At 48.5% G+C, this 19,229-nt stretch overlaps 1 protein-coding gene across 1 annotated transcript in view; it reads right to left on the bottom strand.

The window, feature by feature from the left end:
- Window positions 1–1,519: 1,519 nt before the first annotated feature.
- Window positions 1,520–19,229, bottom strand: part of FDXR (ferredoxin reductase) — a 29,497-nt gene continuing 11,787 nt past the window's right edge. The window contains exons 3-13 of the mRNA XM_083430043.1: window positions 19,058–19,153; window positions 17,172–17,294; window positions 15,947–16,060; window positions 15,028–15,129; window positions 12,266–12,373; window positions 11,640–11,724; window positions 9,485–9,684; window positions 8,684–8,855; window positions 7,853–8,026; window positions 3,797–5,414; window positions 1,520–3,596 (exon numbers count right to left, since the gene is read on the bottom strand). Coding sequence (XP_083286169.1) covers window positions 5,284–5,414; window positions 7,853–8,026; window positions 8,684–8,855; window positions 9,485–9,684; window positions 11,640–11,724; window positions 12,266–12,373; window positions 15,028–15,129; window positions 15,947–16,060; window positions 17,172–17,294; window positions 19,058–19,153 — 1,305 coding nt within the window. The 3' untranslated portion in view covers window positions 1,520–3,596; window positions 3,797–5,283. The remainder of the gene's footprint in view (window positions 3,597–3,796; window positions 5,415–7,852; window positions 8,027–8,683; window positions 8,856–9,484; window positions 9,685–11,639; window positions 11,725–12,265; window positions 12,374–15,027; window positions 15,130–15,946; window positions 16,061–17,171; window positions 17,295–19,057; window positions 19,154–19,229) is intronic.

Here is a 19,229-nt window from a genome sequence, read left to right as displayed (position 1 = left end):
ATCCCGACCTCATCACTGAGGTCTTGAGGTGAATCGCTGTTTGTGGTCCTCCACAGCTCAGATGCACAGCTCCCTTCTACCAGGAGCCATGCACATTCAAGTACTATGGGCCCAATTTTGGGAAGCTCCCTTCCAGTTGAGGTCCGACGGGCTCCTTCCCCACTGGAACTTCTGGCACCTGGTAAAGTCGTATTTAAATTTCTGCAGGCATTTCAAGTCAGGTGGGTGGGATACAAATAATAAAATTATTATTGTTCTTTCCAATTTTATAATTAGCTGTTAACTGGCCTTTCCTCTGGTGCATTTGTTGAGCTTGCTGTACACTTAAAGGCGATGGTAATTGAGGAGGATATAAATGGTCAAAATAAAGAACTCCTGCATTGAATGGGTACCTCTCTTTTTTGACCATCTCCCCTCCCCCCCCCTTCCTCATTTAGCACTGCATAGCTCAGTCGTACCTGAACTTAGAAATACCTTTAACACTGCAACTGGGAAGCCACGGGAAAGAACCTCCTTCTAAACTTAGCGGCAGGCAGCTCCTGAGCAAAGAACGATTCCCTTCCTCTCCCCAACCTGCCTCCCACCGGTTAAACAGGCAGAAGGGGTCTTAAACAGAGGAGAAGGCAAGTCAATATGTGTGGCATGAGCCATGCCATGGCATCCAAGCCAAGCCTTAAGTCCAGCCACTTTTCACTCAAACTTTTCAGGAATCAGGTGTCTTGGAAGGGGTGTGTGGGCGCATGCACAGTAGTTTCTGGCTCCACAGCACCACCTAATGGAGAGAGCAGACTCGGGACAAGAAAGTTGCCCCAGGAAGGTCGGCCTTGTATGGGGAGAGAGAGAAGAGAGAAGGGTTTTCAGGCCAAATTGGGTCACAGCAAACCGATGTGGTGGGAGGGGCAGTTCAAAGGCATGAAGAACCGGCAGCACATTTACATAATCTTTACTGAGGGCTCCCTTCCCTCCCCTGCTCCCACAAGGTTAAGCCCAAAGGATTGACTTTTTGTCCTCCGGTGCTACTTTGCATAGGGGCATTAATCCCCCAAGCTCAAATCAGACTTCAGTGCGAATAGCTAAGTGGCTGCCCCAAAAAGTTTCTCCTTCAAGTCTTCGTCCTTTCTCAGTTACTGACGTAGAGGGGAAGCCAAACCAGAGTGGCAGCAGGATGGTCATCTATGTGGAGCTGCCATCTCTCTCTTGTTTTACACAGCTGGAATGGTGAAGGTTGTGTGGGTGTCAAATAATGTACCATTTGCTTCCACTGTGGATTTTTTTTACCTGTAGGCCTGATCTTGAGGTAGTTCCTGCAAGGGGCACGGGGAAACGCCTTTGCAATGGGAATTCAGGCATTTTGACGGAAGCACCAGCACTAAGACCTTGCACCCACCGTTGAGTTGGGACGGTGCGTCAGAGGCCCTCCTCCACCTCAACATCCCCACCAGAAGCCCAGCTCTTCCACCTCCACAAACCCCAAACACACGTCAAGGCTAATTCAAGAACAAGAAATACGACAACGAAACAGAGTAGGCACACTTCGACTGGCCTCCTTAATATATTCAAGGCTGCAGCTTTATAGCTCTTACAACACTCGCTTTATTTACAAAAGGAAATGTTGGAGGCAGGATTTATAGACGGTCCCCCAAAGTACCTATTTCTCCCATTTATGAGAGGCCAGGCAGAGCTGATACGTGTACAGCAAAAACTGATCACTTGCCCAGCTCCCCAAGGGCTCCGGAGAGAGCAATAGTCAGGCTCACTCTCTGCAAACTCATACTAGCACAGGCAAGAATTTGAATTCCAAACTCTGTTGCTGGGAGACAGCATGGCTGGCCCCAAACGTTTTGCTTCCCAAGGTAGCATATCCACATGACCCTCCTCTGCCCCACAGAGGAGGCAGACAAACCCCACTTAATGGCAAACAGTGCTGTGGTGACATCATCTTCAGGAATGCCAGGGGTTTGTAACATGACCTCCTTGCTCTGGCTGGTGAATGAGGAGATGACAAGGCTTTCAAGTTTTACTTTTGTTTGTGAAATGTCAGCATGTGACATGATTACTGTCAGCTTAAAACGCTTGGCTATAATGGTATATTATACAATTGGTATAATGCTGGGCACTATTACTCTTTTGTGTCTACGTGTAAATTCAGGAATAGGGAACCAGGTGCTCTCCGTGCGATGATGTAGGACTTCTATCAGCCCCAACTTATGCTCAGGAATGATGGGAATTGTAGTCCAACTACCTCCGTTGAAACAAGAGCTGCCTGATAGCATGATTCCTGGTCATTTCAATGTGCCTTTTACAGAGTAACCACCCAAGCAGAGTCTGCTACATGGGACAGATCCTCCCCATCTCTCACCCAAAGTGGGTCGCTGCTGGAGGCGAGATGCTAGCTCACTCCCCAAGCAGCAAGGGTCAGCTACCACCCTTGGGGTCCAGGTAAGCCGCCTCTTTTATCCACAGATGCACCCAGCAAAGGATGGTGGGATGCTTCAGAGTACAAGATTGCCTTCTGCCGAAAGGCTTTAAAAAAACAAAAGCCAGCCTTCCGAGGGAAATCTTTGGATACAGGAGCAGGCCAGATCAGAAAACTAAAGGGCCCCCGCTTTTTGTACCGGGACCCTGAATCCTCACAGAGCAGGGGACGCAGATCAGTTCCAACACTTCTTAGAGCATGCTGCCAAAACCAGCTTTCCTAAATCCAGAGTTGATGTAATCCCCAGATCAGAGAGAGTAACACCATAAATGCATCATCCAAGTGCCGTAACAGGGGCTCTATCACACAAGCAGCTGTTCGACAAGCTTTATTGCTCGTTTGCATACGACTTTCCAGCAGTCACTCCATTTCTCCCGAGTTCCCTAATGAGAGACTGCAAATGAGATTCCGGGGGTGCGTGCCTGCCTTCTCTCCGGGTTGGAAATGGGTCTCAAATACGGAAACCGGGCAGCTCGAAACCTAGTGTCTCCCAGCAACTGAAAAAGCCCCCTCAGGTCCCCATAGTGCAGTGAAAATGTGTATCTTGTGCTCAAAAAGCAAAGAAAGAAAAGCCGAGGCAATAAAACAAATCTGAATTTTTTAAAAACTAGAAAAATCCACACATTTCAATGGGTTTGCACAATTTATTCTGTCCTGCTAAATCATGGAGAAGGGTAATGAATTCTGCAGGGGCCCTACGCCATAACCCTGCCAATTAGGTTGGCTTTAGAGTTCCCACCTGGGAACCTCTTATTTGCAGCTACAACAGTTCTAGAACATGGCTGTGGAACCTTTTCTTCTGTCCCTTGGGGAAAGGTCCTTTGGGGGGCTGCATGCTAGCAGTGGGCAGGGTCTGGAGCCGCTGCTGTTGGGGGGTTTGGGTCAATGACAAAAGTAGGTGGGGCCTGAAACCATTCCCCCACCTCCTTGCCACCTGTCTGAAATGATTCAACAAAATGCATATACTGCTTGACTGTACAAAAACCTCTAAGCAGTTTACCAAAATATAAAATAAAATTATTGGTTAAAAACCAGTCTAAAACAGGCATTTAAAAATATTCTTCCAAACAACCCAAGGTCTAAAACCAACTTGATGAATCCTGCCTTGTTTTGTGAGCCACTAACCACAGTTTCCGAAAGATGGAGGGCACAAGGAGAAGGGGACGACAGAGGATGAGATGGTTAGAGAGTGTTCTCGAAGCTACAAACATGAACCTGACCAAACTGCGGGTGGCGGTGGAAGACAGGAGTGCTCTGGCGTGCTCTGGTCCATGGGGTCACGAAGAGTCGGACACGACTGAACGACTAAACAACAACAACAACCACAGTTTCCAGTTATGCTCAAACCTGGAAACTAAGGTCAAGTGCTGGATTCTTGGCTTGCACATAGGTAGGAGCAAAAGATTTCCAGATACCGAAATGTAGCTTAGGCACATGTTGGCTTATTAAGCTTGGAACTGATGGTGCGAAGGAGATCACATTGCCTCTGCAGCCCTACCAAGCGAGGAGGAGGATTACAAACCTCCTCCTTTCAGCATAATAGATTGATACCCAGAGACACACTCCATGGCCCGAGAAAGCCCCAAAACATGCAACCCGAGAAGCCATCACTAATGCCCACCCAAACTTTGCATTGTGGGAGCAAGCTAATTAATCACGCACGTACGTTCCTTTATCTGCAGCAGTAATCCAGCTTCTGTTTGAGCTTCCAACAAGAAAAGATAATCATCGCCTGTGATTTATTGACAGTGACCGTGTGCTTGAAATTGGCAAGGACCAGTCAAGTTTGTCAAGAGCAGCCCTGCATTTCCCCAGCTCTTAGGACGGCTCCCGTGGCAGGTTTGCAGGCCTGCGTTAAAGCTAAAGCACACAGGCTGGCTAAGGAAGCTGGATTCCACTGTGCTGACCCAGGTTCACCTTCTGTTTGAGAAAGAGCTTTATTTTAAAATGGTTATACAATCCGCAATCTGGCATCAAAGTTGGGCGGCGGGTAGAAAGGAATAATTTGAGTTTCGGGGCGAAGGGGAAAGGTGACTGATGTTTCTCGTCCTATCTCTGGCTCACTCTCATGATTATTCATCCAACTTTTCGGCCCTCTCTCGGAAAGTTCTTTGACTTGGGTTTTTACTTCTTTTATGCTCACGTCCAGTGTGTGTGTAAATGGAATGCTCTGTACATTTAACTGGGGGGGTGCTCTTATGAAGCTTTTCATTATGGCAGAATAAGAGATGGCGAAAACTCATCAGGATTTTCTAATTACACAGGGGGAGGGGGAGGCGTGCCTGGCTTTGTCTTCTCAAGATGGTTTGTGTAAACCTCATTACGTGGAGATGTGAAGTGAGAAAAACAAAGGGACAACCCTGAAATAACAAGTAAGGCACTTGGGAAAGGCCTGAATAATAAAAAAAAACACAAAAATGTAAATTGTTCGCTTTAACCATTTACAGGCTACCTTTTCTGCAATGATTATGGCAAAGAGACAAGTGAGCCAATTCATTTTCTGGAGCAGGAATGTAAATCAGGAGGTAAAACTATGGCTAAAAGCCAGAGGTCCTTTGCAAAAAAAAATGAGCGTAAAGGTGGACAGGGCTCTGGACCAAACGCTACTGCTGGCAGTAGCAACAAGCTTTTAGCATATTCACATCGTTTTCAAAGTCCAGTGCCAGCACCGCCGTCACACGTTCTCTGTTTTCGGCGCATCTGTAGCATCATGAACGATGATTTCCACCATCTTTAGCAAACCAAGCACCTTTGGGAGCTGCAGGGCCATTAACACGGCTAATTCTTGGCCGATTCCTGGCTGCATCTCAGGGACCGATCAATTCTAGCATTTCCTTCGGGTCGACAATCTTCTCCCGAGGCTTCCCGGCCAGCTTGCCTCTCGCCACTTCGGCAGCGTCAATCTTCTCCCAATCCGAAAAGGAAACTGGGCGGATCCCTGTTAATCACCGCAGAAAGGGAAAGCACAGATCAGATCAACCTGCTGCTCCCAGATAAATTCACACATGCAAAAACGGCAGAAGCTCACAAGCCTTCCGCATCAATTACTAGGCAGACTCAGGAGTGCCGGTCAAATGAGATTACTTGTATCTTGGAAGGCTCTTATAATAGCACAGCTCTACCTTAGGGGATGAAGCTCTTTTTTGGTTTGCTTTAAAAGCCTGAATTGGTTTAGAGGGAACACGTTAATTGAAAGCATTTAAATATAATGACAGCAAAGGACCCAGTTGGGCTTTAAAACTACGTCCCCAAGCCCACTGGGGAAGGATCGCTGCAAAAACGATTCAACGTTTCTCCACAAAAACAAAGCCGTATTCCTGTGGTCTTTTCCCCCCCCCAGGTTCTGCACATCGCTGAGAAGCAGTCAAACCGTCCGGGTTCCTTTTGAGATGGCATTTCTGCCCTCTCAATCTTGCCACGGCTACTGCTTTTCACATCACCACCACCCCATAGCTTTGCACCCTTGGGAGTGCAGGGATCCTTTTTGCATAGGAATAAATTACCTGCATGGATCTCTCTGCCACACAGCAAAGTGAGCATGCAGCTTTGTGGGTGGACAGTTACATGGGCATCCCTTATGCTGCATGTTCAAATAGAGCAGGAAGTTTTAAATGGCCCAGGTCACCAAACGAAATAGACACTAGGCCTGGGTGATATATCACATGATAGCGGTTTCATAATTTGTGATCTTGCAATATATCACAATTCATGATATATGTTTGTGTGTGTGTGCCCTATGCAAAAAAATATGTGGGGAAAACCGTGAAGTCAGCCAATGACTCTTTGTAGCTCCATCCTTATTTCAGGCATTGTGATATAAAAGTAAAAGGCAAAGGACTTCTGGACGGTTAAGTTCAGTCATCTCGCTTTCAGGCCGAGGGAGCCGGCATTGGTCCACAGATAGCTTTCCGGGTCATGTGGCCAGCATGACTAAACAGCTTCTGGCACAACGGAACACCGTGATGGAAGCCAGAACGCACGGAAACGCTGTTTAGCTTCCCACCACAGCGGTACCTATTTATCTACTTGCACTGGCATGCTTTTGAACTGCTAGGTTGGCAGAAGCTGGGACAGAGCAACAGGAGCTCACTTCATCGCAGGGATTCGAACCACTGACCTTCTGATCACTGAGCCCAAGAGGCTCAGTTGTTTAGACCACAGCGCCACCCGCATCCCTATCAGTATATCACAATGTTTAGCGGGCAATATATCACGATGCTGAAAACCAGATATCGCTCAGCCCTACTGCTCACCTCTACAGAGTTTCATCCTTATTTCAGACATTGTGATACATTGATATATCACAATGTTTAGCTGGCAATATATTGTGATGTTGAAAACCAGATACTGCCCAGTCCTAATAGATACATGTTTCTATCACATAACTGTGTGTCCACAAACAATTGCTTTTACATACTAGGTAACTATTTTCCCATGGGCAAAGTGGCCCCAAGAGCTGCCAATGGCTTCCTGCTTGCTGCCTTGGCTTTTATTTGAGTCAGATATGTAAGCAACAGCACAGTGCTCTTACATAGACAAACCTTGTTCGCCCGCCCCCAAAGCTTGCCTGACATGCTGAACACGGCACAGCACAAACCTGACGTAATCCTCTATTACGGCAGGCAAAAAAGAATAACACCACCAGACTCTTTGTGTGGAAAGGGATGAAAGTCTCTAATCGTAAGAATGAACACCCAGTTCAAGCTCCAGTTCTTTCAACCTCAGCTCCCCTTCAGTGAAGCACTGAACAACAGCTCACCTCAAAGCACTTGAGGCAAGGTTAGGCAAAGACTGCAAACTACACACTTAAAGAAGAGAACAACCACACTAACACCAAGTTCGTGTCTTTGGTTCCTGGGAGAGGAAGGCTGAATTTCCTGTCCATGATGTTTGGGTCAAAAAAAAATCTCATTAAAAGTGAGAACAGCAAAATAAAGTTGACGGTAGGTATCCTCAAGGCTCCAGAAAGAGATTAGAAAGAAACACAACAGCAAAGGGCATTATTATTTCTTAAGATCCTTATAATGTAACAAGTACAGATAAAAAACAAGAACCCAAAAATCAAGTCCCCTGGCAAAGCCTTAAAAATCTAACATATTTCTTTAAAAATTAGAAGATGTATCTTGTCCCTCAACACTTGAACTGTGTATTTAAAGCCTCACATTTCCAAATCTTGTCTCATTGTTCGGTGCACTGTGCGTCTTCCAGCAATATATTGGGTCATTAAGGTAGCTGCATGGACACCATTGCCAATCTGGTGACAAGCTTCTCTAATGAGAATTAAAATACACACCTTGGCCAAGGTCACCTGTCCTATTATAGGATTCCAGTGTGAATCGCAGTAGGATGGACAGAAAGACAGAGCAACACACTTACGTCGGGATTGAAGGATGCTTCTCACTGAGCCAAAGCCTTCCTTGGCATCAGGAAAGTCCAGAGCGCCAGACTGCAGGTCCTCCAGCACAGACTGGGCCGTGTCAAAGCTATCGTTCATCGTGGTGATGATGACGCCGGTGGGGCCCCTCTTCACCCAGCCGCTGCAGTAGAGCCCTGCAAAGGGAAATGAGCAGATGAAGCACGTGTCCGCAGGTCTTCACATGGAACAACTCCAAGCAGAAGCTGCAAACCTGCAGCTCTTTCTCCAGGGTCAACTGGAATACCTGCGGCTGACCCCAGGAAAAATTGCCGTATTTTAATATTTTGTTGGAAGCCGCCCAGAGTGGCTGGGGAAGCCCAGCCAGATGGGCGGGGTATAAATACAGTGGTACCTCGGGTTACAGACGCTTCAGGTTACAGACTCCACTAACCCGGAAGTTCTTAACCCTTGGGTTAAGAAATTTACCTCAGGATGAGAACAGAAATTGCGTGCTGGTGACAGCAGGAGGCCCGATTAGCTAAAGTGGTACCTCAGGTTAAGAACAGTTTCAGGTTAAGAATGGACCTCCAGAACGAATTAAGTACTTAACCCAAGGTACCACTGTATTATTGTTATTATTGGGAGGGGGGACAAATGCAGCAGCGACACTCCAAGGCCCATGCATGCAGGTGCCACAAAGCTGGCCCAGAAAGCCTCGGTGCCAGAGCCACGAACCTCTCAGTAGAAATTACCCTGGGAATCCCAGCCAGCCGCTCTCACAAGCATCCCTGTCAGAAACACAGTCTCACCCTCTGCAATGCCAGTCTCCACATGGCTGCAGGTCCACTAACCTGGTGCCCCGAGAACTCTGCCCAACTGGTTCGGGATAACGCCTCGCTTGGGGTCAAAGGGCACAGCGGGGTCAATCGGGAGGCTCCTGTACCCAATGCTGCTGAGAATCAATCCGCTCATGACGTCCTCAGTATCTCCAGTGGGGACTGCCTTGGCAGCGTCTCCTGAGCCCTGCACAGTTCAGGGGCAGAAAAAGAGGAGCAGAGGACAGCGTTAGGGAGGGACGTCCTGTCCTGCCAGCACACACACAAAAACCAGGCTTATTGGCCGGGTGCATGAGCCGAGAGCCCCCAGCAGCACTGCTAGGTGTGTCCCTGGCTAGGCATCTCCGCCACCCCTGTCCTGAGAGCCTCATGCTCCAAGCTTTTACATAGCTGAAATAGATTTCAGAAGCAGCATCCGTTTGGGTCTCACCAGGATGCTGGTGATCTCCTCGTGAGCACTGGCTGCGTTATGAGGGCATCCTCCTCACCCCAGCTACCAAAGAGATTGTGGGAGGGGGAGACACTTTCTGTACCACTCGGAGGAAAATGGATCCTCGGGGAGACATCGTCCCGGCTTGCCGAGAAGCTGCCATTTCAGCTTGCAGACGGCAGGCAGTTTACACCGGTGGCTCTAATTAGACTGGGAGAATAAAGCTGTCTTCCACTTAATGCCGAAAGGCTCCTGGGGGAAACTCCAAAGCTAAATGGATGCAGCAAGGCGTTCCAAGCGCCAGACAGGATGAGCGAAAGGGGGCAGGAGCAGGGAAGGAAACGAGGCTTGGTGGGGCCACGGGAGAGGAATTTCGGAGCTCGTACTTCCAACCTGGTGGCAGCCAATCGGATGGCTCTGGCCTGCTTCCCGTCGGCGGTGGGCAAGACTTCCAGCGGGCTGCACAAGAACTTCAGGCTCCACTCCTTGGAGGCCGAAAGCCAGCGGCCAGACACCACCTCCCCGGGCTCTTCCAAGGCTGTTTTGGCCATCAGCTCCGTCAGCCGTTTCCTAGGTCTGGGGAGATCTGAAAATTACAAAAGCACTTCAGAAGCACAGGGCGGCCCTGTTGGGATCAGAGGTCCCTGTTGTGCTACTTCAGATGGTGATGGAAGAAGGCCCAGCAGGAGGAAGAGAGACCATCTTGCTCTGCTACACAGTAATCAGAAAAAGTGGAAGACTATCTGCGGGACTCAGCCAGCCACCAGAACGTGAGAAATTGGGGTTAAGGCTCCATTAACTGAGGCAGCTGGCACTGAGCTCGGTAATAGAACATGAGGAACAGGACAACTCTGCCCACAGAGCCACTTGCAACGAGGGGATTCAACCTGCCGTGTGAAGCACAAAGCAGAAGACTTTTTTCTCACAAGGAGAGAAAACACAACAGCCATCTACATGGATACAACAATGGAGCCTAAGTGGGGAGGGCTATTACCCCTTTGACGAGGTAGCCACTTTCCTACAAAAGGAAACACACAAATAAAGCAGGAATGTAGCCCTCGTGCGATACATTGGGCTCCATCAGCAGTTCTCAGAAGGCGTCCCAAGCATGTCAGCATCTGTAAAGGTCAAACTAGACATGAAGTGATAGGATTTTCCCCAACGGGGCCCTTTGCTTTGCTTAAAAGCAGCAGGGTGGGGTAGAGGTGAGATTGGATTGGGGCCCAGGAGGACGACGAGGGGTCAATTCTTTTCCCTGCCACTAACACAGTGATTTATATTGCCCCACAGCCCAAACTGTTATTAGCCTCCAGGTGTGGGATTTGTGGGGAGGGGCTAAGGAAGACCCATGCAGTATTTCAACATAAAGAAAGCGTACATCTAGGGATCTGATCGCGGATCTTCTCCCTGTATCTTGGGCTGCCAATTCATCAAAAGCGGAGGTGGAACTGGCTCAAGTCTGCAAACTGGCTCAAGCCCTTCGCAGCTTGCTACACTACAAGGGGAGGAAAAACTTGGGTTGTGATTTTACCAAAATTGTTGTTGTTATTATTATTGTTAATGTGGCAACAAGCATTCATTCCCCAACCCCAATCTGAAGGGTTTCAGATTTTACTTGCTGAATTCAAAATTTGAACATACAACACTTTAAAAGACAAACAGCTTAGGCCAGCTCAGCTACGAGACAGAATTCCAAACACAGCATTTATCTGTTTCCCCCCGCCAACAGAATGCTTAACCTTCTACTCTCTTCTGCTCAGCCCCCTTGAAATGCACCCTCCATCAACTCCTTCGCCGCCTACCCCTCTGGGCTCCTCCTCCTTCTCCCCTGATGTTCCTTTGCTGTTGCTGCGATCGGGATGTGCAGGGAAGAAGCCTTAGGACAGAGCTTGCTGCACGCTCCCGAGAGCCAGCCAGCGAGGAGGAGCTTCTGCCTGTCTCTGGCCCTCAGCCATCTCAAGGTTAAAGACAGCTGTTGTTGCAGCTCATTGCCCTTTGGAGCACTGCAGTTCGTCCCGACAGCGCACACTTCATTATTGTAAAAGAGGCTCTCCGCAGGAAACAAAAGGCAAAACAGGGGACATGTTTCGCTTGCTAAACCAAACCACTCCTGTTTGAGGTACGGCTGCACTGTAAACATTTGCAATGGTTCGACCTTCATAGCAACCCTCACACCTCCACCATGGAATTTGGGTATGGTGAGGAGGACTGGTTCAAATTATCACCCTGTGTTGACTTGGCCTTGGTCATCAGCACCAAATGGTAATTTATGAACCATAAAAAAGCACCAGCTGCCGAACGAAACATAAACATCATCCACATGTCTCTGCCATCTAAATGGAGGACCCCTCCGTCTCTATATGGGGACTTGGCCCAAGAGCATCTGATGTGCCCCTACCCATGTACAGAGTGCTTTCTGCTCATCACTTCCCGTGCTCAGCCACACCACAACCAGCTGGGATTAGCAGGAAAGGTTTTCAGATCACGAGCCATAGCAGCAGCACCATTCATTTAGGAAACGAGCTTTGGCTGATTCCTCACCTTTAACAGCCTCTCCAAGGTCTTTGAAGTCTGCAGGATCTAGGAAAGGCCGGGCGCTAGGTAGGCTGATCATCTCCCGCAGTTCCTGAAGGTTGTCAGACAGAGAGCCATTATGCGCCACAACTCCACACCACCGAGTTGCAGAAGCAGGTGTGATGCAGGGATGCAGAATCAAATTGGCTTTCAAAAGTCCTATTATCAGTATATATTTATACTCCACTGCCATAAAGAGCCTATAGGCTTAGAAAACTCATGTTTCAAATACCCACAAATTTTCTACCCAGCAGGCTGACCTCACAACCAGGTGTGTCCTGGCAGGAACAGGCAGAGATTGCAGTCATTTTTGCGATTGTGAACTGCGAGCAATCTTCCCGCCTTCAAAACATTGGTGCGGAGTGCAGAAGCTCTTGCTCTGTTCCTTTTCAGACCGTAATGTGGCGAATCCAAGATTGTCTTGGATACTCTTCATCCCAAACTTTAATCAGTGACTTCAGCAATTTTACACCCAATGGAACATATCAACCACACCAGATGAAGTGATAATTATACTGAGCTGGAAGACACAGAACCTGAAGAGCTTTCAACTGAAAAACAAAAGAAGTGTGTGTGTGTCTGCTTGTTCATACCTTTATGGTGAAAGCCACCTGGAGGGGTCCCCTCCTACCGATAAGGCACACCCGCTTGACTTTGCTGCGGGCCAAGGCTGTCAGGGCATCCTCCGTGATGTCAGTTTTCTAGACAAAGGGAAGGACAGCACCATCCAGGGTTAAGGCAGGGCCACGAGGACCAAGAGTGAAAGTCATGTAGCCACCAGTTCACAAGAACGACCCAATCTCCTTTAACGCAAAGCTCATCTACGCAAGCAAATCTGCCATTCAAAATTTGAAGAATTGAGCACAGCACAACCTGAGTGGGAGTATAGGAATTTGCATCATTCCAAGTCACACAGCTGGTCCACTCTGCTGAGTATTGTCTGCACCAGGGTTTCCCAAACTTGGGTCTGAAGCTGTTGTTTTTTGGACCACAGTTCCCATCATCCCTGACCACGGGTCCTGCTAGCTAGGGATGACGGGAATTGTAGTCAAAAAACAGCTGGAGAAGTTTGAGAAATCCTGGACAACACTGATGGAAAGCAGCACTCCAAGGCAGCTCTTAACTGGAGATGCCAAGGATGGAAACGGGGACTTTCTGCTTCAGCTCTGAGCCACACCCCTTCCACACATTTCTCGAGATTATAGACCAGCCATGAGCGTGCTGGAAACTCCGCCTGCTGCCTTCTTTATAGGGCACACGTGGTAACTCAGGAATCAAATTCTGAGCTTAGAATAGCAAACTAGTTCTTTGTCGTTTTGTCACTTATGAATGACCAAAGGCTTCTGGTTGCAGAGGGATCCAGTCCTCATCTGATGACCAGTCACATATACACAAGAAAGAGCTGTAATTGACATACAATGTGTCAATAAGACACTATGGGTTGCGTCCCAAGGAAGACATCCCATCAGCGCAAATGCTTCCACCTGCACAACAGGATCTCCCCTCCCCTGTCTCTAAGAAGGGACAGATGTTTGCAGGTAGAATCAACCAGCATATCCATGGCGACACATCTGGCAACCCAACCAGATGGGCGGGGTATGAATGAATAAATTATTATTATTATTGTTTGGCAGCTCCTTAGGGCAGGGCAATGACATCACAGGGGAGATCTTTCTAGGCATTTTTGCAATGACTCGCCCAACTAGTTGAGCTTCAACGTGAAATCTTCCGGTGGGGAGGCGGGAGAACAGAGAGCTGCACAGCAGCGTGATGAAAGGTCAGCCGAACAAAGCCAGAAGCACAATTCGACATGAGTGTGGAGGGAGAAGCCTCAACGGGCAGCATCTCTGGAGCTTCCAATTCATGTTAGCTCAAGACTGGTTTTCTCTCCTTCACTAGCGCAGGAAAGCTGCAGGTCTAAGCCTAGCAGGGCTCGTCGGATTCTCCACTGTCTGTGTTTTCCAGATATAAAAGGGCCGAGAGATGCTCAGATGCCTCTTGCCCAAGGCTGAATAAACTCCAGTTCAGTCAGCGCCTCCAGGTGGATTTAGTCCAGATGGAAGGCAAAGGAAAGGCTGGCTGAAGTCACCAGGGAAGCAGTGGATAAAACTCAAGGCGCCAAGTTGGACGTGGGTCGGAGGAGGAGGGGGAGAGTTTCCTGACCAACATACATGAAAGACATACCCAGGCTGCCACCTTGTGCTCAGCTGAGGTATGGGAGACGGTTCCAGAAGAACGCACTGTGGCAAGAGCTGCTCCCATTTCAAACATTGGCTCAAGAAAGCTCTACCCTTCTGCATGCAAGCACTGTTCCCTCAATGGACAATTCTGCTTTTATTTTTTTAAGGACATCCTTTCCTCCAGTTCCCACAGGAGGGAAGACTCTTAGAAGTGAATGCAGGCAACCTCTAGGCCAGGGAAGGGGAATCTCTCTCATCCCGAGGGCCATGCTGCTTTGTAGGAAACCTCCCCAGGGCCGCAGGGTATGTGGCAAAAGTGGTTGTGGCCAGACATGTCCCATTGCATCCTCCCTCCAAGCAAGGAAAATATATTCTTACTACAGTTCAAGGGCACATTCCAGCCCAGTAAAATCTCCCGAGAGGTGGGCACGGAGCAGGGCCAGCGAGGAGCATGGCTTAGGGAAAGGGGAGTGTGGGCTGAGGAGTGCCAAGGGCCAGGCAGAAAGGCTTGGAGGGCCACATTCAGCCCTGCGGTTCCGCACCCCTGCACTAGGCTCCATTCATTGCCGCTGATAACCTATTTACTGTATGCCACCCACACTGGCATACAGCATGCAAGGAAAGAAACAAAAGAATCTTGCAAGGAAAGAAACAAAAGAATTTAATGCATTTAAATAGCAAAGAATGCAAGGGGGGTTTTTTGTTTTGTTTTTAAAGAGATTCGTTTTGCCCGTGACGGTGTGTCAGTCCTACTGTTGGTGGATTTAAGCAGACACACCATAAGAAAACGCGAGGGTTGATTTGTCTGTGTCTCATTTCTTGTCCATCTCATGCACACACAGAACAACACACACGGCTGTGACCCTATCAGAACCCTCAATCACTCCCCCCCCCCCGGCCACCTCCCTACCCCAAACTCCTTCAGTGGCAGATGCAGGATTACAACCTCCCCACAGAGCTAAGCAGCAGGAGGACAGCTCTTATCTGCAAGGCGGGAATCCAACAAGCTGGCTGTAGCCATGTAGCTGCTTTTAATTAGATTCTGCCCAGCTCCACCTCGATGGCAAGAGCCCTTCATTAATCTAGATGGGATTTTCTGGTATAGTTTTACGCAAAGCCTTCACTGGCTTACACACACCCCTGCGCCTGACTTCCGTCGCTTGTTCTCGACTTACCTGAAGGATTTCAAGTGGGGATAAGAGAATCCGGGCAACGTCCAGCGCCACATTCCCATGTCCCAGGACCACAGCTGTCTCACTGCTCAGGTCTGGTTTCAGCTACAAAAGGAAACGGATTTTTCACCACAAGCACTCCAGCCATCCCCCTCAGTCTTATTACACAGCAGAGATTATCAGCTCTTCAGGATATGCAGTTATGCTTTGCCTGCCCTTCGCCGTCTCTTTCAGGACTTCCCATGCCTCCCCGCTCGAAGTCTCTGGAAGAGTTTCCCATGCCTCCCTCTCACAGTCTCTGTGGATATAGGCCTGTGGACTCCATTTCTCTGTGCTCCAAAGGTGCCACTGTTCTTCTGACCAACTAAAAGCTGTCGCCAGCATCACAACCGATGTGGTTAATTGAAGAAAATCTACCATAGAAGCCACTTAGTCCCATATAACTCAGAGACCAGCCAGTTCGGTGGACCCACTTCAAATCTCCTCAGATGGGAGCCTTAGGCAAGCCACCATTCCCAAGCCTCCCCATCACATGCAATATTGGGATAACAAAGCTTTTCGTACAGGTTATAGGACAGCCCAATCCTTTTATTTCCTACACTCAAACAGGGGTGGGAGGTGGGGGAAACACCCCACTGGACATACCCCCACTTCCCACCCACCCCTCTTCCCCAAAGCAGAAAAATGCCCCTTCTAGGTTTCCTCATGGCACCTCCAAGAGAGGGTGCCAGCTAATCCCCTCTTACGGACGTGCAAATTGTTCACATTTGTAAGTCTAAGGAGGATTTAATTTGATGTCTGCTAATCTTTTCCAATTGCAGGCCTTTCAGCCAGCCACTAATCTGAAGCTGGATGGCTTCTCTGGAACATGTGGAAAGCCTGAAGAGGCTGCCGGGGGTGGGGGTGAGGATGTCCTCCTTACGTCTCTGTTCTCAGGCAGGCCATTGTACCACCCCACGAAGGCTCTGGCTGTATAAACTCCTGCCAGGTCTTCCCCTGGGATCCCCAGGGTCCGGTTGTCCTCAGCTCCATAGCTCTGCAGGGGAAAGAGAGGAAATCCACATACATTTTGCAGCACAGCTGGGAGGAATGGCTGGCAACATTCTGCAACACTGCGATGGGTTAACTTAAATTACCCTCATGTTATCTGCAGCAGAGGAGGAGGTGGGAAGACCACGATGACCATAGAACTGTCAAAATCCTGGCAGAGCGGCAATGTTACTTCTCCCTTAGTTCTAGTGTGCTACAAGGGACTTTTGCCGAGATCTCACACTCACATTTATCTGATCGTAATGGGCGGCTTGAGCATTTTGAACTTCTAAGCCTCCAGCGATTTGTTTTCCGACTTCTGCATGGGACTTTTTTGTACTCTGGGAGCTTTTCCAGTTCCCAACAGTCAGAACTGAAGCAAAGTGGTTCTATTTGGGTATTTTAAATGGTTCCTGTCACTAGGGGGCAGTGTAACAACAACAACAACAACAACAACATTATTATTCAACAACAACTACTTTACAGTAGTAAAGTACTTTACAGATGAAGGGCACTGTGGGTTAAACCACAGAGCCTAGGTCTTGCCGATCAGAAGGTTGGCAGTTCAAATCCCCGCAACGGGGTGAGCTCCCGTTGCTCGGTCCCTGCTCTTGCCAACCTAGCAGTTTGAAAGCACACAGTGCAAATAGATAAATAGGTACCATTCCGGCGGGAAGGTAAACGGCGTTTCTTTGCACTGTTCTGGTTCAACAGAAGCGGCTTAGTCATGCTGGCCACATGAACCGGAAGCTGTACGCTGGCTCCCTCGGCCAATAAAGTGAGATGAGCGCCACAACCCCAGAGTCGGCCACGACTGGACCTAATGGGCAGGGGTCCCTTTACCTTTACCACTTTATTATTTAACCCCCTGCCCATCTGGCTGGGTTACCCCTCTAGGCGGCTTCTAACACATATAAAAATGTGTCTTTGTGGTTTCAGTCCCAGGAAAAAAATAACTAGGGACCTAGCAATGGACACTGTGAGAAGTGGGCACACCTGGACTAAGGTAAAACATAGTCCAACAACTCTGACCTAGCCAATATATCTTTGAAAAACCCATGTCTGATCAGGCCTGCCACTGATTCTCCCGCTTAAAAACCAGAGCCAAGCAAACTTACCAAAACTACCGCATGGTACGCTTTCTGCAGCTCCTCTACGGTTACGTCCTTCCCCACAGTCACATTCCCGTAAAAGGAGCAGCGGTCGGAATGTGCCGTCTGAGTAAAGGTGTTGATCACGTTCTGTTGCAAAAGGTCAAAAGGGAGAGGTCAGAAGAAGTCGTGTTCCCACATCTGCAGAGAGAACTCCCACAGCACCCAGGCAGGAGACCAGAGTCAGGCCAGAGAACAATGAAGGTCCTCAATGACCTTGCAGCATTTAAGCCAGCATCTCGCTCTCTGGTTCATGCTGCCTCTTCCAAGACTCTTATCTGACAACCGACGAGAACATCTCATTTTAAAACAACATTGTTATCTATGACCTGGCACAAGGCCAGACAGTTTCACTAAAACGGTACATTTATTTATTTTTCGTCCCCCAGCGTATAGTCATAGGAGAAAGATCGGGGGGAGGGGAGGATTTCAAGTGCTGTATTCACAGGGGGGAATGTGGGCTTTCTCACCCATCCATTTACAAGCATTTTATAAAAAAAAATGAGACAATGGCAAGCTAGCAACGACCTTGTCCAGACATCAGGGTTTACCACTCCAAAAATCTAGTTACCCATACTATTGCTTTCCGTTGAAAATCCTGCAAAATCAAAAGGTGAAGCGCAAAGAAGAAATCTAAACCCACGGAAATAATGCAAGTGCTGCACATATTACCACTTTTAAAGCACCTGCCCACAGAAGACGGTCCTTGCCTGCAGGTGCACAATCTAATAGACATGGCACAAAAGGTGAAGGGGAAAAAATGGGGAGGGAAGAGGACAAATTCAGATAGCAATTATTGAAGTTACATAACCTGAGCAGCATCATTTGATCAGGACAGGTGGGCATCCCTGCCTTTTAAGTACAAATATATATGCAGCCCAGCAGCCCTTAGTCCCTCAACCAATGACAGAATCTACTCCGATTTTCTCTTCAGCTTAGCAGTTGGATCCTAGCTATTACTTACCCATCCTGCCCCAAATTCATACCTCTAGGATATTTCTTCCTTTCACTATAATACCTAGGTTACTTGTACAGCTCCCTTTACTAGGCAGGTGGAGAGAGGAGCCATTGGTCTAGCCTGCTTCTTCCCATAAGAAGCCTGCTTCTTCATGCCATAAGGAGGAATATTGCTCCCTCTGACCTAAGATACACACACCCAAAAAACCTGCAGCCAGGGCAAAAAGGGCTCAGGTGCTCGCAGCTTTTCCAATTCTCCATTTTGCAAAGGTCAAGTGGCTCCTCCCTGTTCAGCATGAGATCCCTCAGCCCTGGATCTCTCCTACTTCTTGTTAACTACTCTGTAGGATCCACATTTGTCTCAATTCCTTTATGGAGAAGCTCACGGCAGCATTTTGGCTTCACTGCAACCTGTGAGGTAAGGGAGGCTGACAGATGGTGACTTGGCCAAGGCAACAGAGTTCAATACTCCACTAAGCAAGGATATGAATCTGTGCTTCCTCACAGCCAAACCCCAAATCCTGCCCAGTGTGCCAGGCTGGCTCACAGGCATCTGTGTCATTTCATGGAGAAGAAAAGAAAGAAAAGCGTGATTAAAGCAGGAGTGGGGAACTTATGCCCCTCTAGATCAGTGGCGTGGCAACTTGTGGTCCTCCAGGTGTTGCTTAGCAACAATTCCCATCACCCTCAGCTATGCTGGCTGGGGCAAATGGGAGTTGCAGTTGCACAACAACCAGAGGACTATAGGTTAGCCATCCCTGCTCTAGGTGTTGCTGCTGCCACCATCCCAGATCATTGGCCACGCTGACTGGGACTGACAGGAGCTTGAGGTTAACGATATCTAGAAAAGCACAGGTTGGTTTTAAGGCGAGAGATGTTCCCAAGCTACTATTTACCTTTACTTCAGGGTGGTCCGGGGCTACTCCAAAACGAACAAGGCCAAAGGGAACAGGCAACTTCTCATATATATCCACCTGAGCCAGTTTGTGGTGCTAGGGAGGAAATTAAGTTGGATTAACACATGTAGCTGATAGCGGTGGGGCGGGAGACACAGGAAAAGTTGAAATT

This window comes from Podarcis tiliguerta, assembly GCF_965153285.1.
Source record: "Podarcis tiliguerta genome assembly, chromosome: 2".
Taxonomy (NCBI): Eukaryota; Metazoa; Chordata; class Lepidosauria; order Squamata; family Lacertidae; genus Podarcis; species Podarcis tiliguerta.
This window is presented reverse-complemented; position numbering and strand designations above follow the sequence as displayed.